At 49.8% G+C, this 26,146-nt stretch overlaps 1 protein-coding gene across 4 annotated transcripts; it reads left to right on the top strand.

Moving 5' to 3' along the window:
* GJC1 (gap junction protein gamma 1) lies at nucleotides 1–26,146 on the top strand. Of its 4 annotated transcripts, none has more exons than XM_058858039.1 (4): nucleotides 1–63; nucleotides 19,786–19,899; nucleotides 21,824–21,893; nucleotides 22,024–26,146. In XM_058858039.1, exon 4 carries the CDS (start codon nucleotides 22,043–22,045, stop codon nucleotides 23,222–23,224), a length of 1,182 nt encoding a protein of 393 aa, XP_058714022.1. In that variant the 5' UTR covers nucleotides 1–63; nucleotides 19,786–19,899; nucleotides 21,824–21,893; nucleotides 22,024–22,042; the 3' UTR covers nucleotides 23,225–26,146. The 4 variants fall into 4 exon arrangements, with proteins under 4 accessions (XP_058714022.1, XP_058714019.1, XP_058714021.1 ...); XM_058858036.1 differs by having other exon boundaries at nucleotides 21,821–21,893; XM_058858038.1 differs by lacking the exon at nucleotides 1–63 and adding an exon at nucleotides 812–2,053.

Raw genomic sequence — 26,146 nt, 5'->3', positions numbered from 1 at the left:
CCCCGCGCCCCCCGCCCGGGCTCGGCGGCCGAGGGGCCCCGGCGCCGCCACGGGCCGGACCCGGTGAGTGGGGCTGAGGGCGCGGCGGGACCGGGCCGGGCCGGGCGGGGGCCTGAGGGCACCGAGCGGCGCCACCCGAGGGGCCGGAGCCACGGGGGACGGCAGGAGGCTGAGGGGACCGAGCGGCCGTTCCGGGGGCACCGGGAGGCGGGAGCCCGAGCGCAGCCGCGGGCCCCGAGGGGAAGGAGCCGCGGCGGGCTGAGGGAGCCGGGAGCCCGGAGGGACCGAGCCGGGATGAGCCGGGCGCGCTGCGCCGCCGGTGCCGCCGCGAGGGGCCGGTGCCACCCCCCGCGTCCTCCCCGTTCCCCGCTGCCTTCCGCGCTCCGGGACGGGCCTCTCCGGAGTGTTTATCCCGAGGGAAGTGATGCCTGAGGGGCTTTCCCGGGCGGAGCGCCGGGTGCCGGCCCGCGGCTGCACGTGTCGAGCCCCTCGGTGACGAACGGAGCGCTCCCCGCGCTGCCGAGCGCGGGAACGGAGTGATCGCATCAGGAGATGCCACCCGTGTCACCCCCGTGTCCTCCTGCCGTGTCACCCCCGTGTCCCTCCCGTCCCCTGTCACCCCCGTGTCCTCCTCCCCTCCCGTGTCACCCCCGTGTTCTCCTCCCGTGTCACCCCCGTGTCCCTCCCGGCTCCGGGCAGGACGGGGCTCACGGATCCCCGGTGTCAGCAGTCCCTGGAAGCAGCAGCTCCTGCTCAGAATTCCTTGCTCGGATAAACCTTCATAACGCTGCTGGCAGCCGGAGCCTGCCCTGCCTCAAGCTGACGGGCCGCAGCCGTGCGCTTTGGCATTGCTCGAGGAAATGCTTCTCCAGCTTCAGGAGTGTTCGGACAAAGCTCTCAGGCACGTGGTGGGATTGTTGAGGGTGTCCTGTGTAGGGCCATCGGTTGGACTCGATGACCTTGTGTGTCTCACTGAGGACATTCTGTGATTCTCTGTGCTTGACCCAAATGAGTACGATGAGAAGAATCCCGCTCTTGTATCAGATGAGAGTTTTGGCTTCCTTTGGGCCTAACTTTCACCCAGCATCATAAAATTTCACAAGAATGACACTTGTGCAGCTATTTTTACTGGCCTTTTAAAGCCAATTCTCATTTCTGTTAGTAGGAATTAGTCCTGACACTTTCTGGTCAGTGTGACCTTGCTTCCCAGTGAAGTGCTGATTTTGTTCCACTGTCAAATTAATTACAAACAGGAGATAGTTCATAGGGATTAATTAGGGCATGGATATAGTGTATGGATTCTGGAGCAACAGTTGGTACCACCAGGTTCTGATTTTTCATTGGGTGTTTGTTTGGTATTTGGAAATGAAAGGGAGAACAAAACCATTCTATCTGACAGACCGTTGATTGTTGTTATTATTTCCATATCTCCTGCCTGCTCTAAGTCAAGGATAATTGGTTAAGAAAAACCCCAAACTGTCCCTTCCTGTTAGAAATCTGTGTTTCGGGGATGTTCAATGAACCAGCTGTCAGTGCAGTTACCAAACATTCCGTTCTTCAGGTCATTTAAGGCAGAAAGTTGTTGTTTTCTGTCAAGACTCGTGTTTAGGAAAACGCAAGGTGCCCTTCTCTGTATTTTTGGTACTTTCCAAGTCTGTTCCAAAGTTGTGCTTGTGCTTTCCTGAGAGAACAGGTCAGCTCGGCGCTGGGAAGCAGGAGAGGTAAGGAGTTTTAAAAGGGAATTTGAGCCTTACTGTGCCATTTGACTCGGAGGGAAAGTCCTGGATTTGCAGCAGTGCTTGCATTGACTCCGGCACTTCCGCAGCTCTGGGGAGCAGCGGGGACGGAGCTCTGCGGTCACTGGTGGCTCTGCAGGGCTCAGTGGGGGTGGGCTGAGCTGTCCCACATTTTGGTGTCTGGCGAATGCCAGAGCTCCAGCGAGGGGCTGGTCCTCAGTGACCCCGAGCTGCAGCAGTTGCGGTGCTGGGCTCTCCCCGTGGCAGCCGGCGCTGGCCGGAGCTCTGACCATGTCTGCGGGCACCGAGGAGGCCAGGTAAGAGCTGAGGGGCTGGGGCTGGGCTGAGTGTGGGGTCTGCCCTTGAGCCTTTCTCTGGCTCCTTCGATGAGGAGAGCCCTTTGCAGGGTATTTCTGAGATTCAGGAACTTATCTGACATTTCCAAATTGAAATCCTGGTGCATGGGGCAAAGCAGGAGCACGGTGACACGTCCCTTTGGAGGTTTCATATCACATGAAACTTGTTTTACAAGAGTGTCTGTGGTTTTTGGACTGTGGTGGAAACATGACCAGCTGCTCCTTGGTTTGTCACTAAGCACCTCTTGTCCTTTTGAAATGGGTTTATCAAGGTTTAGATCAGTTTGAGTGCTGGAAAGTTATTAAAAACATTTTATTGATAGGCTATTCCATTACCAAAGAGTCTGACTGCCTTTAGTGCTTTTAGACTATAGAGTTTATAAGTTTGTTGATGGAGGGGACCATTGAGTTATTGCTAATAAAAACATTTCTATTTACAAATCTTAGTGTTTCCTTAATTCATACACCAACATTACAATTTTTAAGTTTTTTAAAACAATTCACAGATGTGAATGCAGGATTCTAGACAAGGAATTGTCATGAAATACCTCTTTTTTAGATGTGTTCCATCCTTAGCCCTTCATTAGGGACTGTTTTAGCCCCTCACTTCCAAGCAAACACGCAACTCATCACAGATAATGTGCAAGTGATGCAAATACCAATAAATAACTGGAAAGTTTGGGTGAAGGACTGAGAGCACAGCCCTTGCTCTGAACAAGGCAGAGAGGAGACCCAAGAGGGTTGGGAATGTGCAGGAGGTGAGGAATTCCAGGGGTGCTAGCCCTCGGTTGGGGGAAAGTTAAAACCCAGATGCTGGGCAAATTGAGACCAATTTTAAGAATTTAGTAAACATTTTTGTATACCCTGGTGAATTTTAATTATAGGCACAGTTTTTCTAAAGAATTATGTGGTTCTAAAGGTAATTGAGAATTACATTGCTTAGATGAAACTATCTTAAAAAGTATTTTCTGGGTTTGGATGGTTTACAAGAGTTTACAAGAACAAATTCCTTATAAGCTGTGAAATCACTGATGGATAGTTTGTGATGAATTTTAACATCTAAATTTGTTGATTTAGTAATTTGCTGACTGCTAGCAACTTCTGTGAGTCAAGAAAATCCCCAAACTTTCCTCATCCACCACTTTTGCCGAGGAAAGGATGAGATCCGGTGCCTGAGGTTGTACCTAGGTGTGAACCAGGTGCTTAGGACCAACAGAGCAGCCTAGGAACAACCAGTTAGCAGCTGGATAATCCAGAAGGTGCTTTCCTTAGGTGTGTTATGGATTGAATCACTGAAAATCCAGTGCCTTGGTGTTTTTCTGGGGAGCTGTAGCTGAGGAATCTGGAGCCACAAGGGCTCGGTGGTGCCGCTGACGCCTCGTTCCTGACCCGGCTGTGATGCTGGAGGGTGAGCAGTCCTTATGGAATGGTGAGCTTTCCATGGAGAGCTGCTGGAACACCACAGAGTGTGTGAGCCCAGGCAGACCCTGCTCGCTGGGGTGAATTTTGGTGATTTGTGGTCATTGGCACCTGCAAGGAGCCGCTGGCTGAGGAAAGAAGTGATGGAATCGGGAGTTGGACTTGGGTAATCCTTGTGGGTCTTTTCCAGTTCAGGATATTCTGTGATTCTCAGAAATCATGCTGCAGCCTCACCACCAGCATGGAGCTGGGGAGAAGGGGCTGATCTTGTGGCTCTTTCCTTACAACACTTCAGATTTCCAGCACCTTTTTTAAACGTGGAAATCACAAGGAGCGTTGCCTTGCATAAGGTACCTCTTTTGTGCCTCACCCTTCCTGCTCGGACAGGATTCCCTGAACCCCAGCAGGAACTCGGACAAGGGTAGTAATCATTAACCACTTGGAGTGAAACCCTCCAGTGGATAATGGACCCCTTTGTTGTCGGTCCCGGGGGATGGGCGCTGCTGCCTCATTAGGGGGAAGGTGATTCTTTGCTCCCACCCTGCTTCCAGCCTTTGTATTCTGTGCTGCCACTCCACAGAGTTGACTTGTGCTCCAGATTTATGTAGTTTTAATCTGCTTAATAGGAAGCAAATTATTGCTGTTAAAAATTCCATTAGTAATGGAATAGTAATTCCAATAGTAATGTTCCATTACTATTCCCTGATTTTTATGGTGGCTCTTCTTTGTCCCCGCTGACCTGAGCAGGGAAGCGCATTCCTGCCCAGCAGGTAGGGAGACTCCCTGAGTTACAGATGGTCCCTGGATCCTGCTGCCAGCCCCTCACGGGTGGCTGCATGGCCACCTCTGTGTGCCCTGCTTTGGAAGGGAGTGAAGGTTTTATTGCAGAAGCCCCTGGCATTTATCAGTGTTTCCAGCTGATCTCGGCACTTCCCGCAGCAGCGGGAGTGCAATTCCACTGTCCCATGCTTGTGCCATGGAATAACAGGCTGTGCTTGTTATTGACTCAAGTTATGGTTAATAATGGCCAAATTGTATTAAATCACATTTCTCTTGCTGTGTTTGGTATTGCTCAATATGTAAATTCCGTTCTTGAAAAAAACCCATGTTTTTAAAATGTTAAAATCACAAGATTTCCCATTCACTGCCCATTCTTGGTCCTGGTTTTGGAAGGCTTGTTGCTTTCCATTAAAAGCTACAAAAAGGAGTTTATGTCCAAAACGCTCCTTGGAGGGGAAAGGGCAATGTTAACATTTTCTTTTCTGACCTCCTCATACCATAAATATGAATTGTTATCACTGTTTGGGTAGTGACGCACAGTTCTCCCCAAATTCAGGACTGTCTGGGAGATCTGGTTGGGATTTTTAAAAACTTAACTTTGTTTCGGTGTAAAATGAAGATTTAAGGGGAAAGTGCCTGGATGTGGTGTGGGATAATTGACATGCAATCTGTGGCTGGGAAGTTGTGATCTTACTGGTGATTCCTTGGAGAATGGCAAATATTGGAGCAAAAAGAAATGCCTTTTCCTTCTGCAAACATAGAGAACTTGGTTTCATACCTCAGTACTGGCCAGTAATTCCTCAATGATTCTGTTTCAAGAAAGAATGTGATTCCATTTCAAAACAGAACCCAGGGCTTTAAGCAATAACACAAGTTACAAGGTTTTCTGGCTATAAATAAAAATCTATATTTAGAAAAAACAAATAGTGTATTTATGGACAAAACTGTATTAAAGGAAATGTGATGGAAAAATTGACTCAGATGAGCTGATGTATGAGGCATTTCCCTCTGGAGTCATTGGGCTGAAAAATGTTTTATATGCCTAAACTTGAACAGATGCTTCAGCACACACATACACACACACAGTCCTCCCCCGGTTCATATTAGCAGTTCTGCTCATACCACTGTGATTAATTCCCAGACCAGCCTGGTTTAGGCTCTTTTCCGGGGGCTCGGGGGTATTTCCAGATCATCCAGGTACTCAAGCCATGCCTAGCTGTAAATAAGAGAGCAGCCTGGATTATTAGCGGGATTTGTTTCAGGCTTTGCATTAGGCATGTGCTTAAATGACTCACTGAGCTGGGATTTACATTTTTACACGGGAGTGAAGGATTTCTCCTATTACCTTGCCTAGATGGAAATTGGTGGAGTCAGCCAGCTTTTTTGCCTAAAAACCATGTGTTTGTCCATGAAACCAGCTTTGGGCTCTTACAGTTATTAGTTCCAGCTTTTTGGTTACAAATTTGTCAGAAAACGAGTCTGAGTGTGCGTGCCTGACCTCGATTGAGATACCGAGGAGGACTGAAGGAGGGAGGGAGGCATCCATATGGATGACCAGCAGATTGTGCCTCGTGTCCTTTCCAGTCCGAATGTTGCAGTCGGTGGCACTGGAGGAGGCTGACAACTGCATTTGCTTATTTTCCATGGAGTCCCTGCTCTGGTGTCCTGCTCAGCCATTAATCTGCAGTCCTGGGGTGCAGTGTTTGCCTTGTAGGTGGCTGTGCACAGCATTCCCTCTCCTCTGAACATCCCCAAGGTCTTCCCGAAAAGTGCCACGTCTTGGGGATGCTTCTGTCCACTTTGCTTTTCTGATGAAGGAATGTAGAAAAATGACTTCTGGGTCTACACATGGGTCTGGCTGTGGTGTGCCTCGGGAATGCAGCTCCTTCAGGATGAGGGATGATGCTGGTGGCAGCGGGGGATGGAACTCCCGCCCGCGGTGACATCCCGGCGTGAGTGGTGCAGCCCTGCCAGACTCGGAACAAACCATCGCCTGCGAAGTTCTGCGTCTCTCTCATGCTTAAAATAGTCAAGAGCCTGGAAGGGTGACTGTATGTCTTGTGTATGCCCATGTTCCCTCGAGGGGGAGTTTTGACTCCTTGTTAACTCCTGGAAGCCTGGCTCTACTGTGGATTCAGGGACAAAGATGACACCCGGCGCTGCATGAGGTTAGAGATGCATCTGTAGGCAGACAAGGGGGTGGTGTAGGTTGTGCACATGGGGCTGGCCTTGGTGTCAGTACATTTTTAATGGCATAAAATTAAAATAGTTAAAAATTCCTAATGTGTCTTGCAGTTGTGCTGCCCTGCATGCAGCATGTCCTCTTAAAAATCTAAAAATCTCCCGATTCTCATGGTAAACATTGAAGTAGTTGAGAAATGGCTGAATTTTACTTGCAGCAGACTCATTCGCAGGAGTTACTCAGCTCGTACTCAGATATGGAGTTAAACTATTTTGAAATGAGAAGAATGTTCGTGGTGGAAACTGTGATTCCTGAGATATTATAAAGCAAAATAAAATTGAAGTGTTTGGGAGGAAGCACACAGCGAACTTCCACAGAGCCATATGGAAATTATCTTTATTCCTTGGTTCGCGTGAAGTCTTTGCTCCTTCTGGAGCTGACTTGGAGCCTCCTCCTCAGTCAGTCCCCAGCTTGGTTTGTATTCCTCGCGTGTTCTTGCTCTCTTTGCAATCTGTGACCAAAGCGTATCGATCCGGGTGTCTGCGGAATCCGATTCCCTGGAGGGTTGTGCCGGAGAGCCGTGGACAGAAATAAATCATCGCTGCCCTTCAGGTGTTCCAATTGCCCGGGATCGTCTGGCACATACAGAATTCCAGGGGGCTGGAACTGAGCAGTGACTAACAGCCCCTTGTAGCAATTCTGTTCCCTTTGGCGTCTGCTGGTGCCTCTCTTTCAGCTGGTTCATGGAGAGGCTTTTCCCCAACACCTCAGACTCCCTCGCTTCTGGCTCCTTTGGAACAGCCACATGGATCAGATGGAATCTTGCCTGCTCCAGAGTCCTGTTTCTGGCCTGTCCCATGTGAGGGCTGCAGCAGAGCATGGGACAAGCTCTGGACTCTCTCAACATGCAGCTGCTTTGTGCCTACAGACCTACCCTTGCCTGAGGCACTGCTCTGGCTTTCAGTTTTTGAGGGGTTTTCCTTCTCCAGGTTACTCTGGGTCTCACAGCTCCCTGCCTGTTTCTGCCCTCAGCCTTGCTTTTTTCACTGTCCTTCCCCCACCAGCCACTCTGTACCTCTTCCCCAAGCTCCTTCTGTTCTCTGTTCCAGTGATAGGAGCTGGCCAGAGTGACCAGAGCCACCCACCATGGGTGAGCCGTGGGGACATGGCAGAGTGACCAGAGCCACCCACCATGGGTGAGCTGTGGGGACATGGCAGAGTGACCAGAGCCACCCACCATGGGTGAGCCATGGGGACATGGCAGAGTGACCAGAGCCACCCACCATGGGTGAGCTGTGGGGACATGGCAGAGTGACCAGAGCCACCCACCATGAGTGAGCCGTGGGGACATGGCAGAGTGACCAGAGCCACATGCCATGGATGTGTGTCACGGGCAAATGGTGGCACGGCAGCGTGTGCTGGGTGTGCTTGTCCTCTGACACTGGTGAAATGCTGTTTGGAGCTGTGCTGAGCAGTGCCAGAGCATTCACAGAGCAGCCTGACAGCCCCAAGACCTCCTGCTTGCTGAGGCCATCTCAGGGCATATCTATTTTTAGTTGAAATTGAGATTTAATTTTTTTATTCAATGTATGCATCACTTTATCCATGTGGAATTCCATCTGCCATTTTATTTGCATAATAAATATGGTCCCTGTGCTGCTCTTCATGGTTGCTTATCCACCACCCCTTGAATATTTCCAGCAGGATCCTGGGTCACATCCAGACAGTGTCCTAGCCTGGCACAGGTCCCAGCCTTTCCCTGTGACCCCTGCTCTGACTTCCCTCCCTTGCAGGAAATGACTGTTTACTCCTGCTCCGTGTCTCCCACCCAGTTGTCTCTCCACACAGGGACAGTCCCTTTTCCAGTGACCTTTTGGGGTCCCCACAGGAAGCCTCAGATGAGAGAGACTTGCAGAGGTTAAAACCCAGAAGATCTGGAGCCCTCTGTGGGGCTGGGACCCAGAAGCCACACTGACTTTTTGCCTGGTTTATTGTATTTGTACAGAGAATCAGTGCCCATTAATTCTCTGTGTCATGAGTCCTGTGTGAATGTTGGCTTTGGAGAAATACACTTTGCCAGGATTTTCTTCACAACCCCTGTCTTGCAGGGTTGACATGGCAGTTGCTTCCCTGTCCCAAGACAATTTTAGGAATGGTTATACCCAGGCTGGGGTCCATCTCCATGCTCTGTTAACCCCTCGGTGAACCCCAGCCCACCCTGCTCTGACTCCTCAGTTTGGCTCTTTGCTCCGTGACCTCCCCTCCAGTCCCTGCACTGGGAACCAGTTCCCAATGAGTCCCAGGGGAAAGGGCTGGCAAAGAGCCTGGAGCTGTTCCTGGTTCTGTGAGTTGTATGTAAAGGAGTCACATAATTTTCCCTGGATGGGTTTATCATCTCTTTTAGTGACTTTAAAGCTGAGCCTGTTCCTGATGGTGGCTTGCTGTGGGAAGACTCTGTCAAGCTGCAGGTGGGAATCTGAAGTGGGAATGGTCTGAGGGCTGGAACAGCTCTGCTCTGGAGATGGGCTGGGAGAGCTGGGGGTGTTCAGCTGGGGAAGAGAAAGCTCTTAGGAGACCTCACTGTGGCCTTTCAGCTTATAAAGGGGCTTAGGAGAAAAATGGGGCCTTTTTACCAGGGCCTGTAGTGACAGGACAAGGGACAACACTTTTAAACTGAGAGAGGGCAGGGTTAGATGGGACATTTTACCATGAGAGTGGTGAGGCCCTGGCACAGGGTGCCCAGAGCAGCTGGGGCTGTCCCTGGATCCCTGGAAGTGTCCAAAGCCAGGCTGGATGGGGCTTGGAGCAGCCTGGGACAGTGGAAGGTGTCCCTGCCATGGCAGGGGTGGCACTGGATGGGCTTTAAGGTCCCTTCCAACCCAAGCCAGTCTGTGACTGTGTTTGGCAGAGTGATTACCTTAATGAGAATCCACCAAACAGCCAGGGGTTCCTTATCAGGAATGATCTTATCTGCAGTAATTCCCCTTTGTGAGAGTGGATGGGCTGTGACACAGCAGATACTCAATTACCCTTTGTATTAAGAAGGTTTTTGCATGCAGACCTGCTGGGCTCTGGTTAGGAAGTAGCCCAGTCCTTGTGCATTCCCAGGTCATGCCAAATAGAGGTCATCTGCTGGCTCCTCCTTGGAGCTTGAAGAGAGCATTACAGAATAAACATGAATTTCACTCAGTGACTAACAAGACGTCACCAGCCTGCTAAAATCTTGGAATCTTGGGGAAGCTGAGGGAAGCTTGGCACTGTTTCCCTGACCGTAGTTGTGGCTGCAGTGTCTCAGTGGGTTTTTCCAGCAGCCCCACAACACAGTACACACCATCCCCAGGTCCCCTTGGTGCTCCCCTGTCAGTCTCATGCCTGACTTAAGCACTGGGGAGGCTGATCTGCCTTCAGTTTGCTGCTAATTGTCCCAATTTATGTCGATAATAAGTCAGATAAAATCCTTGGCCAGGGAAATCAGTCAGGTGGAAAAACTGACCCGTCTGCCACTGTGTGTTTGGTGCAGCATGCCTGTCACTGGGAAAAGGCTTCTGGCCTCCTTTCATAAAATAGGAGTTATTTCCAGCTGTTCTCAGGGGGAAAAGCCCCAGTTGGTGTGTGTGTGTGTTTCCCAGCTGGAGTGATGGAGCATAGAGAGTTCATCAGTGCTTCAGGTCTCTTCCCAAGGGGGTCTCAAAGTATTCAAGTCTTTCAGAAAAGGACAGTTTTATGTTTTTTATTTCATTACAGGATTTTTTTTTCAACAAATAAGTCACTTAGTGAATCTCTGTGCATATTTATATTCTAAATTTTATCTTTGGCAAAATAAAGCTGTTAAGACTCCTGTTGAACTCAAGCTGGAGTAACATTTTAATGCCAGTATGGCAATCTGTTGCCTTACTCTGCTCCTTGTCTCAGAATAAACTGTGTGTAAGACCAACTTTATTGAAACAAAACTCTTCAGCTGTTTCTGTGGTTTAGCAGCACTTGGGAGAAGTTGAAGCAGCAGTAGAGTGAGTGAGGTGCTGGCTTGTTGTGGACCTGTTCTCTGGCAAGGTGCTGTCCTTGGCTGTCCATCCCAACTCCATCCTCATGGATTGTTGTGCCATTTGGCATGGCTGGCTGCTGTCCTGCTCAATTTGGTGCTGTCCACCTGGGGAGAGGCAGAGTTGGTTGAAGTCAGAGGGGGCTGCAAGGCTCTCTGCTCCTCTGTGTCCCAGCACTGGCACAATCCAGTTCAGCAGAGCTGTTCCAAGCTGGGTGGTCTGAAAGCACCAGCATGGTGGGGAGGATTTGCAGTGGTGAGGCTTTGGTTTGCAGTGTCCTCCTCTGCCTCTGAACATCCTTACCTCTCTGCAGGGCTGCTGCTGTAGAAAATGTGGTGTGGATTTGTTGTAGGCTGAGGCGGTGGCTCCCACTAGACCAGACAGAGCTGGGGAATAAAACTCTTTTTTTTGAATGTGGGTCAGAGAAGCAGCTGCCACGTTGCAGGATGGGTGACTGGGGACATTGTGGCAGACTGTGGCGGGGTGCGTGGTATCTGTTTCATTTACAAGCTGTTCATGGTAGTTTTTGAGGCTTATCTATGAAGCAAACACTGTCATAGTTTCTCCTGACTGTCGTAAGATGGTGGTGGGAGCATTAGGTGCTCATCCCCATCCAATTGCCTCCCGCTCAGCCAAGTGAGAGCCTTTGATTCTGATGTACAGGAGACGACAGAATTGCTCTCTTTTGGCTTCTCTCTCCTTTCCCGAAATGGCCATGAGAGTGATATTTGGGTCAGCTGCTTCCAGTGTGTCATTTTCTTTTGACACTCATCCCTCTGAGCGCAGAGGAGGAGCCCGGTGGGGAAACGCTGTGGAGCCGTTGGCTGCAGTGGAATCGGGTGTAGTTAAAGGGATGTTGTGGTTATTTGAATCGCTAATCACATCAAGGCAGGGAAATCTCTCTGATGCCTGACTGGAATGGTATGGGAGTGAGGATGGCCTTCCCCACACCTCGCTGCCAGAGAGGGATCCAGGTAAGTGCATGGATGCTGCAGCCTGTCCAAAGGCTCCTGCTCCCCAGCAGCACCTGTCCCTCAGTGCTTCCTGGGAATGCAACACCCAGAGCTTCTGTGTGTTCCGTGTGTTCTTCCCTTTGGACCCTTGTGGGTCTGTCCAGGGAAGAAGGATTGGTCCTTCTTGCCTCGCTGCAGTGCTGGGGGTTGTGGTCAGAGGTGTGGGGTGGGCCCAGGTGCTGCTGTTCCCTGGGTGTCACAGGTGGGTTTGCATTGTGCGGGCTCTGCTCACCCCTGCGTGTCCTGGGTGCAGCCCTGAGTGGCAGAGCTGCTGCTGGGCCTGCCCACACAGGCAGAGTTTGCAGCAGGACACTCTCCTGCCCTTTCTTTCCCTCTGCTGTTCCCTGACTGGCAAGTGTGTCCTGAAAGGGGCTGAATCCCTGGGGTTCATTGGCAGGTGTGTGCAGGAACCCCAGCCCCGATCCATCACTCTCGTTTGAATTTCTGTTGGCCACTCAGGACCTGCCTTTTGTCATTCTCCCTATGGAGGCTAGCTTTGGAGCAAGCTGCAGGCCCCATGGCCTGCCAGCCCTGCCTGAGAAGCTAGCCTGGGAAATTCATGGGAGGATTCAAAACAATCCTCAAAGACACAAAACAGCCTGCAGGTGCTGTTTGTCTGTTCCCGTGTTTTCCTTGCAGGAGAGGGTCAGGGGGGTGGTGAACCCCACTGACCAATGATGGTAATGTAGCACTTTACTAACCAATAAGAGTTTCCTTTCTGTACTTTCCACGAACTAGTCTATATAACATGGCTGTAGCAATAAACTAGAGATTCTCTCCTGTTCTGACTCCCTTGAGAGTCTGTGTCGTTCTTCCTGCCGTTCCCAATTAGAACGACATCTCCCCACTGCAATTTTTCCATCTTTACCTTTCCATTTGGTATATTTGTTAAAATAACTGCTGAGAACACGATTCCCAACAGGCAGCAGTACAATATTTTTAATATTTTAATAATGTATTGTGTTATATCATGCCAGTTTGAGTAGCACTGTGTGGCAGCTGTCCCACTCTGGCAGGGGAAGGATCTCAGGTCACAGTTTCACTTGCTTGTGTGGCTCAAGTCCCTGTAACTTGTCCCCTCTCTATTATGTTCATTCTTACAGGAAAAATTGCAAAATTGCTTTGCTCCTGTTGCAGTTGCCCCGACTGTTCTCCGTGGTACCCAGGGAATGGTGATGTAAAATTGATACAAACAAAATGCCACTTAAACATAAGAAAAGGTGTTTTTTTTTGCTGTTAGTGTGGTCAGATAGAGGATCTGACTGCCCAAAATGACTTTTCAATGCTTGTGGGGTTTCTATCTCTGGATAGAATAGGATCAGGCTGCCCAGAGAGCTTGTGGTGTCTCCAGCCTCAGAGATATTTAAAACCTGGCTGGACATGGGCCTTGCAACCTGCTCTGGTTGATCCTGCTGTGGGATGTAAAATATGGTGGTTTAAACTACCAGTTATCAGAACATTGCACATTTCTGAAATATGCCTCGATGCATTTGGTACAAGGGAACTTAGAGGTTAATCACCTTCAGAAGTGACTGAAGTAAATCTCAGTCACTTCCAAAGGGGCTCTCACAGCCTCACACCAGTCAGTGTTGGGGTGTTTGGTCTCATGTTTCCTCAAGAGGTTGCACATTGTGTGTCTGAGCCAAGGTTTAGTAGCCCTGAGCTGAGGAGCACGTGATGGATGCCTCATCAGATGGATGCCTGGTCCAGGAGCTGCTCGTAGGAAGGAGAACTCTGGTGTTTGGGAGATGAGTGCTGACTGTGTGTGATCACCTCATGGAAAAGCCTTCAGGATCCCTGTGGGATGGGAGAATGGGGATTGACAGCTCACACTCAGGAGTGTTCTGTGTACCTGGAGCCACTCTCACCCAGTCTGATGAACAGTCTTTCTCGAGGATGCCCTCCAGATCTTTGGATTTTAAGAGTATCAGTCCCCAGCCCTGTTGTCTGCAGACAGCCTGGGCTGGCAATCCAAGAGCTCAGGATTCAGTTAAACACTTGGTCTTGATCTCAGAACAGCAATGTTGGGTGTTTTCTTTAGTATGGCTTGAACTTCAGATTTAAAATATTTAAAAAAAAATAAATTGTCTTTTACCTCCCCTGCAATTCCTTGTTTTCAACATCCAGCTGAACACAGGGAGCTTTCCTGTGCTTCACTGGCCCCTCTGCACGGAGGAGCAAGCACAGCAGCACCAGGGCCAGGAGCAGGCAGGGCCTGCTGGGTCATACTGGACCTGCCAGTGCTGCAGGAACCCAGTTCCTATGGGAGCTGCTCAAACCATCCAGGCTCAGTGGGGTTAAAGTGTGGTGGAGAAGAGCTGTGAGATGTGTGAGGCTAGGAGAGAGGGGGAGCACTGGTGGAGTAAACACTGGGTTGGTTCTGAGCTCCAGTAGCTCTTCCTTGCTGGATTATTCCTCATGTGGCAGCAGGTTGTGAAGGAGGGGATTTGTTCCTGCTGCAGGCTCCAGCACTGTGCTGCTTCCCCAGGCTCTGGAGTCGCTGTGGCCAGGGCTGCTCACAGAGCCGGCGTTTCAGTGTCTCTGACCACTTTGTTTGCTCCTTGATCACATTTCACATCCCCACAGTGCTGCCATCACCTGGGGCTCCTTCTGCCTCCTGATACCTGGCATCAGCAGGATGGGTGTGAGGAGCAGCCCCAGGCTGGTGTCAGGCTACAAGAAATGCCAAACTGGGAGCTGGTTCTCCGGTGCCTGAGATGAAACACCTCACTCCCATCCTTTGGAAGGGATGCTGTTTACTGAGTGTGCGTGAAGGGATTCAGGCTGACACAGACCCCACAACGGGCCTCCAAAAATCTCATGAGGTGACAGAGATTGTACAGCCCAGCCTCCATTTTCCATGGAGCCTCACTGCAGGCTCCTGCTCTGAGATGAACTCGAGTCAGGCTCAGCTCGTCCTGTCCTCGTGCTGCTCGGGCCGTTCCGCGCCGGGATCCGCGCGTTCCGCGGTGCCTGCCCTGGACACGCTGCTTCCTGCAGCAGCAGCACGCTTGCTGTAGGTGCAGTGAAAAGCTGGTTTGGGCCAGCACAAAACACGTCGTGATTTGATTTGAATTTTGTCACTGCGGGGGAGTGTTGCTAAAATTGTCACTTGGCTTCCCATGTTAGCAGTACCTAGAGGGCACGCCGAGGCGACCGGAGGTTCATGTCTTAGCTGCAAATTCCAGTTTATCTGTAAGCTGAATGCTCGGGTGGGTATATGTTGATTTTCAAAAAGATACGTACTTGACATCTTTATTTTTTTGACAGCACAAGAATCTTATTATATCCCTACCTCTTACCCATATTTTCCTGTTCTATTTATATCCCACATAGGATGTGTGGTCTCCTAATTCAACATAGGGTTTTTTAGACTCAGGGGATTGGTCTGGGAATCAGCAGAGCCTTGTTAGCATGCCTGGGATTGGAAGACACCATTCAGAAATGGTTTCCAAATTGACATTGACATTGTGGCTTTTTCCAAACCATTCTCTGCTGTTGCCACGTGAGCCCTGCCAGATGACAGAGGATTTATTTGAAAGAGCACTGTGTCCTCTCCAAAAAAGTCCCAGCCTTTTCCTTCCCAAGTATTCTGTAAGATTAGAAATAAAATTCAGTGCACTTTTCTTATTCCTTTTCATCTTTATTGCTGAAAATTGGAGTAAAATTTGTGGTGATTAAACCCACTTCCTTCATGGAGGATAGAAGGATGATAGCTGTGAGTTGTCTTGTCCCAGGGATATCCCCACATCCTTTCCCTTGTGTCACTCAGGAGAATGGACACTGGAATTGCTGCTCAGGGAGTGCAGGTGGCATCAGCACAGGGGTGACCAGGATTCAGGATGTGTTGGCACCATTCCAGTGCTGGGTCTGGCCACAGCTCTCTGCTTTCTTGAGCAGTAAAGCCTTACTCGTTTTCCAGGTCTAAAAAAAAAAAAAGGAGCCCCTTTGCTTCCTCAAAAGTACTTGTAAATCATGTAATGTCTTACTTTTCAATGTAAATGAGAGCTGAATGAATAATGCTAATTATTCATTCATCCTAATTCAAATACTATTTTAATTAACCTGTGGGCCCAATTTCACTTTCATGCAGCATGAAACCTCTTTTGATTAACAACAGAATTGCCGTGCATTTCTTCTTTTTTTTTCCTGCTCAGCACATGTCTTTTCAAACTGCTTGAAAACAAAACAAAACAAAACAAATAAATCATTAATAAATTAATCAAATTTCATTAGCATGACCTGAGAAGACATAATTTAGGGAGGAAAAAAGTCTTCTGTAGATACATTCATTCTGCTTAACAACTGCCTCGAGGCTACGAAGCCTGCAGAGAAGCCTTGTCTGAGGAGGTGCTGGTGAAATATGAAAATTTAGGGACCCTCCACCACTCCCTGCCATCAAAGGGCAGGGACACTTTCCATTAGACTCCATCCAGTCTGGCCTTGGACACTTCCAGAGAGGGATGGGGCAGCTACACCTGCTCTGGGCACCCTGTGCCAGGATATCTCCACTGTCATGTTAAATATCTCTAATGTCCCTCTAACCCTGCCCACTCATAGTTTAAAAGCATTGTCTTGTCTTGTCACTGTAAGCCTTGATGAAAGGTCCCCATTTTTCTTACAAGCTCCATTTGTACTGAAAGGTCACAAGATGTTCTCCCCAAGGGCCTTTCCTGCTCCATGCTGAGCAACCCCTATGGTCCCAGCCTGTCTCCATAGCAGAGGTGGTCCCTTGGAGCATCTCTGGGGACTCCCTCCAACAGCTCCATGTCTGTTCCATGCTGGGGGCTCCCCCTTTGCTTGCTGCCCATGCTGCTTTGGATGCAGCCCAGGGGACAGTTGGATTTCTGGTCTGTTGCTGGTTCATGTCCTGTTCTTCATCCTCCAGTGTCCCCAAGTCCTTCCCTGCAGGATTGCTCTCCATCCACCCACCCCCAGTCTGTGCTGCTGTTGGGGATTGCCCCAGCCCAGGTTCAGGACCCTCCAGTTGGCCTTGCTGAAGTTCATGAGGTTCCCAGGGGCCTTCTGCTCCAGGCTGTCAGGGTCCCTGGGGATGGCATCCCTTCCCTGCAGGGTATCTGTGCCCCTCAGCTTGGTGCCATCCTTGGACATGCTGAGGCTGTGCCCAGCCCCACTTCTGACATTGATGGAATGACATGAATTGAGTCCTGGTGCCACAGAAACAGAAGAGCTTGGACTGGATGGGGTCCACATGGATCATCCAGTCCAGCTCAGTGATCCTCACAGGCTGCCTAATGCCCAACCACACCAGCACTCCCTGAGCCCTCATGCTCAGGTGCTCTGGGCTGTAGCTACTGGTTTGTACTGGGATGTTCCGAGGGGCTCCAGTTTGTACTGGGCTGTGCCAAGGGACTCCAGTTTGTGCTGGGCTGTTCCAAGAGGCTCCAGTTTGTACTGGGCTGTGCCAAGGGACTCCAGTTTGTACTGGGCTGTTCCAAGGGGCTCCAGTTTGTGCTGGGCTGTTCCAAGGGGCTCCAGTTTGTACTGGGCTGTTCCAAGGGGCTCCAGTTTGTGCTGGGCTGTTCCAAGAGGCTCCAGTTTGTACTGGGCTGTTCCAAGAGGCTCCAGTTTGTACTGGGCTGTGCCAAGGGGCTCCAGTTTGTACTGGGCTGTTCCAAGAGGCTCCAGTTTGTACTGGGCTGTGCCAAGGGGCTCCAGTTTGTACTGGGCTGTTCCAAGGGGCTCCAGTTTGTACTGGGCTGTTCCAAGAGGCTCCAGTTTGTACTGGGCTGTGCCAAGGGGCTCCAGTTTGTACTGGGCTGTTCCAAGGGGCTCCAGTTTGTACTGGGCTGTTCCAAGAGGCTCCAGTTTGTACTGGGCTGTGCCAAGGGGCTCCAGTTTGTACTGGGCTGTACCAGGACACAGCCAGGAGATGGTTCCGAAGGTGTTTGGGATTTGACAGCCTGGAATGAAGCTGCCTTACAGCACCTGGTGTTGGCTGTCCTGCCCTCCAAGTGCCCTCCATCTCAGGGCAATGGGAACGCTGCTGGAGCATTGCAGCTTCCTCCTGCCCCACTGCTGTCCCTGCCACACCTCAGCTGTCCTGTCCAAGGACAGGATTTTGAGCATTTTACAGTAACTGCTGCTCCATGGGACAGTTCTTCCCACCCTGAGTGGTGGGAGGTCATCACTGTTTGAGGAGAAAGCTGAAAGGAGGTGAAATTTTAAATGTTAAAATGTTTAAATTCATAGGCAGCCCCTCATGGGTTGGGTAGAGGAGGGGGCACACCTGAGGGGCCATTCCCTGGCTGTATGTGAACAACAGCCATGTTAACTCCAGAAATTCTTCACCTGAAGCTGATTTCTTTTTTCCCATGTACCTGCTCCAAATTCTTCTTCATTCTGTCTGGATGTCAGTGCCTGCAAAGCTTTAATTCAGGAGCCAGCCTGCTGTCAGAGATAAGCCTCTTGATATTTCATCATGGATCCTGCCCGCTCCAAGGAGCCTCCTCCGCTGGAAGTGCTGAAATGAACTTATGACAAATACAAGAAATGAAAGTCTCTCTCAAATGCACTTTCTGGCCTGACTTAAATTAGCTGAAATTGCTGACATTCTGCCTTTCTCAGATGCGTGTCAGTGTCCATAGACTTTTCTTTCAAACATTGGAAAATTATTGAGTTAAATGTTGCCAGAAACAACAGATGCAGGAGCCTGGGTGTATGTTGGGTGAAGGTTACTGTGATGTGTCTGGGTGCTGCAGCACATGGTGGAGAGGCAGAACGTGCCCCTCTAACCTTGGCTGATCCCACAGAACAGAAGGACACCACTGGAATTCTGCTTGGAAGTTCTTGGGTTTGTACTGCATTTAATTTGGATGGGCTGAACCTCTCCAAGATGTAATGACTGGTCATTTTGCTTGAACCAAAATATTTCCTTAAAGCCCAGGAACTTCTCTGCCTGTTCATGGATTCTCCCATGTTTGTCCCAGCAGCTCTGCTCAGGACTAGGACTGAATGGACAAAGTGACACTTTCTTGGCAAAGAGAATCAGCTCTTGGGCATCTTCAGAGCTCCACAGCCAGGACTCACTAATTGGCAGGTCCTGGTTGTTAAGCACAGGTTGGGTAAATCCTCCTGCATCCCAGGGCTGTGGGAAGCCCAGCACAAGTCTGTACGTAGGTCTGGCAGTCTGTGCATTGGAACAACTGGTGGAATTCAGGTTGGGAATCACAGGATTGATTTCTGTGTTGTTGTTGTTGCCTGTCTGCAGGTAGAAGATGCACAGTGAAAAGCTGGCATGTACCTTGAAGAAATTTCTTAGATGGGAGGTAGCAGCTTGTCTAAAAGTAAAGATTCTCATACTGAAATCTGCACTCATTTCAAACTTCCTGCCCTTAACTGCTGAGGAATGTGACAATATATGAAAATTTAAAGGCTGCTTCCTGCTGTTACTCCAAATTTACATTGGCAACAGTGTTTAATTAATTTCAAATTTACTTAGTAGTTTACTTTGAGTGAAAAGCGTGGCCCTGACATTTTCAGAGAATAAGAATTAACCTCTTAAACTCCTTTGGGTTTTTTCTCTGTTTTAGTTGATGAATCACGAGGTGTCAGTGGGGACATGCCTGTCCTGTCAGTGTCCAGGGTGATGAGATGGGCAGAGCAGTGTGGTGGGAGGGGGGTATTGGGGCTCCTCTCCCCTCTGTTAACCTCCTGTTCAAGATGTGGGGTTCACCTCCCTTTGCTGCCCATTGGAGACTTCTCAGGCAAGTGCAGGACCCCCAGACTCACTGCCCCACATCTGGACTCTGAATCTGAGTGGGAAGTGCTGAGTGTGGGGTGTCTGAAGCAGTGTCACATCTCACTAACACAGAACTTGGGTGGCAGAGCTGGATTTGGGTGCCTTTCTGAAATGAGGGTGCTGAGCCCCTGCTGCAGGAGGGGGCTGCACTGGGACTGGAACTTCTCTTTGCCTGTTAAAAATGTGTTATTTCAGCCAGTGCTCTATGGAATGGTGGCAGCAGGGTTGTGTTGAAGAGGAGCTTGGATGAAAGCCTTGGGAGGATTGCATGCACCCCTAATAGCTGTTATCTATGGAACACATCTGGTTTAAACATGTCCTTCTTCAGGGCTGAGTGCAGGTGGCCTGTCCAGCTGAGGGAGGGCTGGGGAATTTTGTTCTAATTGGTAATTTTGATGACATATCATGATCCTGACTCCTTGCTACTGGGATTCACTTTCATTTTTTTCCTGTTTCCCAACTAAACAAATTGATCTCTCCAAATCACTCACTTTTAGGCATTTTCCCCATCCCTCAGCTGGTTTTGAGCCTCCTGTGTCCACTCTCTGATGTTGGAGCAAGTGCTGAAGGATGCGGCCGCAGGCGCCCGGGGCTGTCTCGCTAACAAGGAGGTAAGATCAGCCCCCAGCTCCTGATTGCAGGTGACACAGCCAGAGGTCACATCCATCACCTGCACCATACCAGCAGCTCTCCTTGAGCCCCTGATCCTTCAGGGGCCTCATTCCCTTCCCTGTTAACTGACACCCACAGCAGCTTCTCCTCCTGTTACAAAACCCTGCTCTGCTGGCCCTGAGCTGCATTGAGTGTGGTTCAGGCAGTGGGGCTGTCCCAAGGGTCTCAGCCTCCCCAGCAATCCGTGTTTCCTGTACCACTGGTGTCTCTCATCTCCAGTTCTCAGCCTTCAAACTCGTGTCCCATGGGCCCATTTTATCAGCAGCCACTCCCCAGTTGAGCTTTGCCAGGGATTTTCAGAACTGCTGTAATTATGGAACTGATCTTGGACCTAATGTGGGAGTCATTTGTCAAGACTTTTGTTACTTCTGATCACTTTATATGGCCTTTTTAAGTACTCTCCTGTGCTATTTTTTTTCTCCCACTGTTATGAAGTGATAAATCAAATGTCCTGCACAGCCCATCCACACCATATCCCTGCTCCTGGCTTTTCAGTGAAACACTGAATTCCACCAGAGGGAGATCACATTTATATCCTTTAATTCTGCATTGCTTGCATCTCCTCACATTTCATTATTTTGCCTATAAACAGCTCTGTAGTTAAGTGGAAGAAGCTGAATAGTTCCAAGTACTAGTTTTCTTCCAGTCTCCTGGAATTTTTTCAGGTTAAGAATAAATCACTTCTAAGATCAGAGTGCTGGAGGTTTGTCCAGTTCTGCTTTCAGGATCTGTCACCAAATGTTGTTCTGATGTAATAATTTCTTTTAATAATCTTTAACAAAGTGATACTTGACATCATCAAAAATCTGAAAGATGCCTCATCCCCTGTTGCTCTAACAGTGTCCAGCAGTTCCTCCTGTGTTTTACTTTCACTCCTTGGGCTCCAGGAGGGCCTGCAGTGTTCCTGGGGTTTGTTCAAAGTGTTGCCAGATGGGAGTTTCCAAGGATGTGATTTTTATTGTTAGGATTGCAAATTTATCCTGGAGTGATGGAATGGTTTGAGTTGGAAAGGACCTTGCAGCTCATCCAGTGCCACCCCCTGCCGTGGGCAGGAACCTTCCACTGTCCCAGGCTGCTCCAAGCCCTGTCCAACCTGGAGCACTTGAACACTTCCAGGGATCCAGGGGCAGCCACAGCTTCTCTGGGCAACCTGGAATCTGCAGCCATTGGAATTTGGCAGAGTTGCCAAATTGCTCAGGAGTGTGGCCAGGCCCGGCAGTTCCGGCGCTTGCTCAGCTCCTGCCAGCGCTGTCCCTCCTCCCCTCACCCACCCACCACTCACTTCTGTGCACCAGCTCTTCTAAAAGTTTTGACAGGTAACTATTTCTAACCAGCTTTTCACTACAAAACCCACACTGAAATCCTTTCTCAACCTGGGAGGAAGATTTTGAGACTCCCAGAGGGGCTGAACCCAAATCTATCCCCAGGATGGTTTGAGCATAGCTAGAAATTCCTTGGCCCAGCCCTGTCCATAGGCTGGCCCTGCAGGGTGACACTGCTCAGGCCACCAGGTTGTCCTGCCTTGGCATCACAGGTGGGCTGGGCCATCCCTTCCTGAATTAGGACAGCTGGTACTGCCCTTGGACACAGCCATGTCTCCTGTGGGTTGAGAGCATGATCACCAGCCCAGGCCTTAACAAATTCAAATAAATCCCCTTGTCAGTGGCAGGATGTGGCCAACAGCACCCAAAAATCTCATGGGCACTTGTCTTCCCATCCACTGTGTTGTGGAGTCTTCAGTTTCCACTCTAAATCAACCTGTGACATACAGAGCAGCTGTGCCTCTCTCTTGGGCTGGGGAGTAGCTTTGGGAGCACATATTTTAATGAAAAGATACTGAACTGCTACTTTTTCTTACAGCAGATTCCTCAAAAGCCTGCGGAGGAGACGTAGGATCTTCAAGCAAATTCTGGCAGCTGGATCCCGATAGCAGGTGATGGTCACAAACACGGATGGGTTGAGTATAAAAGTCTGGAGTTTTCAGACTCTCTTGGTTGAGTTTGAACCATTTAGGCTCGAGCTGATAAACTCATAAATATTTGGGGGTTCTGTTTGTTTTTTAGATAAACTCATTTGACCACCATGAGTTGGAGTTTTCTGACCCGCCTGTTAGAGGAGATCCAGAACCACTCAACCTTTGTTGGCAAAATCTGGCTGACAGTGTTGATTGTGTTTCGGATTGTCCTAATTGCTGTGGGAGGAGAATCCATTTATTATGATGAACAGAGCAAGTTTGTGTGCAACACGGAGCAGCCTGGCTGCGAGAACGTCTGCTACGACTCCTTCGCCCCTCTCTCGCACGTCAGGTTCTGGGTGTTCCAGATCATTCTCGTGGCCACTCCCTCGGTGCTGTACTTAGGCTACGCCATCCATAAAATCGCCCGGATGGTGGAGCACAGCGAAGCCAGCAGGAGAGCCAGGAGGAGGAGCTTGCCCATCCGCTGGAAACAGCACCGGGGCTTGGAGGAAGCTGAGGGTGACCATGAGGAAGACCCGATGATGTACCCGGAGATAGAGGTGGAGAGCGTCAGGGAGAGTAAAGAGAAGCAGAGCCCTGCCAAAGCCAAGCACGACAGCCGGCGGCAGATCCGGGAGGACGGGCTCATGAGGATTTATGTCCTGCAGCTCCTGGCCAGGGCCCTGTTTGAGGTTGGCTTCCTGGTGGGGCAGTATTTCCTGTACGGCTTCCAGGTGAGCCCCGTGTTTGTGTGCAGCAGGAAGCCCTGCCCGCACAACGTCGATTGTTTCATTTCCAGGCCAACCGAAAAAACCATTTTCCTGCTCATAATGTACGGGGTGAGCTGCATGTGTCTGCTCCTCAATGTCTGGGAGATGCTGCACTTGGGGTTTGGCACCATCCGGGACACGCTGAATGCCAAGAAGAAGGAGCTGGTTGACTCTGGGACCTTTAACTACCCCTTCACCTGGAACACGCCCTCGGCTCCCCCGGGCTACAACATCGCGCTGAAGCCGGAGCAGATGCAGTGCACGGAGCTGTCCAACGCCAAGATGGCCTACAAGCAGAACAAAGCCAACATAGCTCAGGAACAGCAGTATGGCAGCAACGAAGGGAACATTCCTGCCGACCTGGAGATCCTGCAGAGGGAAATCAAAGTGGCTCAGGACCGCCTGGACCTTGCTATCCAGGCTTACAACAACCAAAACAACCCCAGCAGTTCCAGAGGGAAGAAATCCAAAGCGGGCTCAAACAAAAGCAGTGCCAGTAGCAAGTCAGGAGATGGGAAGAACTCAGTCTGGATTTAACGTTGGCTCGGTTGATATGTTGTAGTTTTTTCTCCTAGTTTATCATAACCAGCAGTCCCATGAATAATGGCTTCCACTAAGGGAATATTTGACTCTGCTGATTTTCAGGGATACCGTTGGCTCGTGATTCAGCCCCTGGAAAGGGTTTATACACTGACTCTAGGACTTTAGAACTTTATTCTTTTGTCTTCCAAGTCAGGAGACAAATAGGTATATTTAATTCATTCTCATTGAACGGTTTATGCTGTATGTACAGTACTATAGTACATTTATTATGCACAATTTTTTTTGTATTTGTACACTGGATCTGATGTTACACTTTTTATATCAACAAGGACAAAGCAATGGGTAGCCATTAGCATTTTGTTAATTTTATTATTGTTGTCTGCAGTTACGTCATTGTTCTTCCTTGTTTTCCAAGTAAAACTTTTTATAAAACTTTTCTATGCTGCGTTTCCAAAGTGCCTTGAACATGCAGAAGTGGAGTCTGGGCAGCTCATGGGTGCAAATCGTGAGCGGGGAAAGATTTGGGAAACCTCTGCCAATGGTGCTCCTGACTCTGTCCTTTACTAAATTAATGTGCTGCTTGCAGCCTGGAAGTGTCATCCCATAATCTCCTGTGTCCTACAGGCTCTGTCCTATATGGAAAATGCTTACAGGAAAAATGTGTGTGTGTGGTGTGTGTGTGTGTTGGGAGCAGGGCTGTCAGTTGTGGGGCAGAGAGGGCTCAGGACTCCCCTCACCTTGTGCAACAGGAGGGAGGAGACATTTCAAACTCCTGCAAAATATCCAGAAAATGAAATAGAAGTGACTGGATTCAGTGACTCCGTGTGCTTCTGTGAGAGCCATGGGAAGTGTGAGGGCTCTGTTGTGTAACACCCTGTGCCCAAGGGCAGGCAGTGCTACCTTTTGGGGAGGATTCCTGTGCTTTCCAAACGAATGGGGTGAGATGGAGTCACGGTAACTCTGTCTGACTGTGGAATCCCCTCCCTCTCCTGCTGCCAGCACACACGAGCTGTCTGCAGGAGGCTGAGCCCTCGCGAATATCAATGATTCTGCCTTATTCCAGAGCCCTCTTCCTTCCGTTCTGTGCGAGGAGTTCAGTTCAGACACAGCAATATGTATGATTTAGCTTTCTGCTTGAGAGACCAGTCCGATCTGGCATTCTGTGGGTTTGGCATTAAACTTGAATTTACAATTAGCAGAAGGGGAGTGAGGGACTGATGCCTTTGGCTCTGTCTTTCTGGCAAGGAGCCGGCTCGGCTTGGAGAGACGCTGATAAATGTCTCTGCTTTCTGCTGCTATTTATAAGGGATTCGGGACCTTGCTCTGCTCCCTTTATTTTTTTTCAGGTTTCCATGCATTTTAATGTCTTTCTGGGGCCTGATTCAAGCAGGACTGTTCTCTTTCAAGGCTACCTCAGTCCCTTGTCAGAGCAGGGTCAGGAGCAGGATTTAGAGAACCATTGAATCCCAGAATGATTTGGGTGGGAAGGGGCCTTAAAGAGCATCTCATTCCATGGGCAAGGATTCCTTCCACTGCCCCAGGGTGCTCCCAGGCCCTGTCCAGCCTGGCCTTGGGCACCTCCAGGGATCCAGGGGCAGCCACAGCTTCTCTGGGCAGCCTGGGAGGAGTGAGGGATGAGGAGTGAGGCTCCATGGAGGACACAGATAAATCCCTGCCCTATTCCTGTCCCTCAGAACATCCAGGTACAGTCTCCCCATTAAATTTGCTCTGAGGGGACATGATCATGTCCTCGCTGTTCCCCTCTGCCCGAGCACTTCTGTAAATGAGTGTTGTGCTGAGTTGTTTTGGTCTGTTTTCCCTCTGGGACACCAGGCAGGCCAGGCATGGGTCCAGACTATCCCTGAGCAACCTGGAGAGGCTTTGCTGTGTCCAGAGCCAGCACAGCCCCTGTGTGAGCCCCTCTGGAGCTGTGGGGACTCTGGGAAGGGAATTGCCCCCCTGGCCTTTGGCTCTGACCCCTGGCTGCTCTGGAGGAGTGCCAGGGTGGTGCCTCAGGAAGTGTGAGTGACCCAGGACGTGTTGTGCAAGTGGATGGGGCAGGGATGGGCTGGGGCTGGCTCTGTGCTCCAGGGACATTCAGCAGGAGCTCCTCATTAACCAGTGACCTGAAGAAAGTCACAGGGATGGGCAAGGGCACTGCCAGAGCGAGCTGAGTGTGGTTGGGAAGCTGGGTGGAAAACGTCTCAAAGTGTGAGGGAGAGACCTTTGGAGCCTGGAGATAAACAGGGCTGGTGGCCACAGTCCACTCATCACCCCCAGCACTTGGGTTGCTCTGTTCAGTGTCCCAAATGGGTGACATTTAACCCCGTGTGGTGCTTTGGGAACAGCCTTTCCCCAGTGAAAGCAGGGAAAATCCTCCTCACTGCTCTCTTCCCAATTCCTATTAAGGACTTAAAGCAGGCTCCCACTTGTTGCTCCCTGGTTTTGTGTTATTTCCCAATTAATGATCTGTGTGAAGCTGCTGCCTCAGGGCAGTCCTGTGGGCTTCTGCCCACCCAGTAAATCCCTGTTAATGAGCAGAGTGTCCACAATATTCCGCTCCCAGCGCTGGATTCATTCTGAAAATCCCAAGTAATGGAGCTGTTTCTGATACTGCTTTTTATTTTCACTTTCATTGTGTACAAAGTGCACATTTGTGTTGAAGCTGAGCGTGTGTTGCTGGCTGTGGGGTCTGTCCCAGCTCTGTTCTGGCTGTGGCTGTTGCTGGTTTTAGAATATCAGACTTTATTTTTCCTTTTAAAGAAACAATACCTGCATTGCTTTAAAATGCTCTTCCTTTGGCTTAATGTAGACCATTTTGAAATAAATGTCCAGGAGAGACTTTGGGACAAAAAAATGCTGGATGGAATTTGGATTTGTGGTGACATTCTCTGGGTTTGAAAAAAAAAATGCATT

Source organism: Poecile atricapillus, chromosome 27 (genome assembly GCF_030490865.1).
Source record: "Poecile atricapillus isolate bPoeAtr1 chromosome 27, bPoeAtr1.hap1, whole genome shotgun sequence".
Taxonomy (NCBI): Eukaryota; Metazoa; Chordata; class Aves; order Passeriformes; family Paridae; genus Poecile; species Poecile atricapillus.
This window is presented reverse-complemented; position numbering and strand designations above follow the sequence as displayed.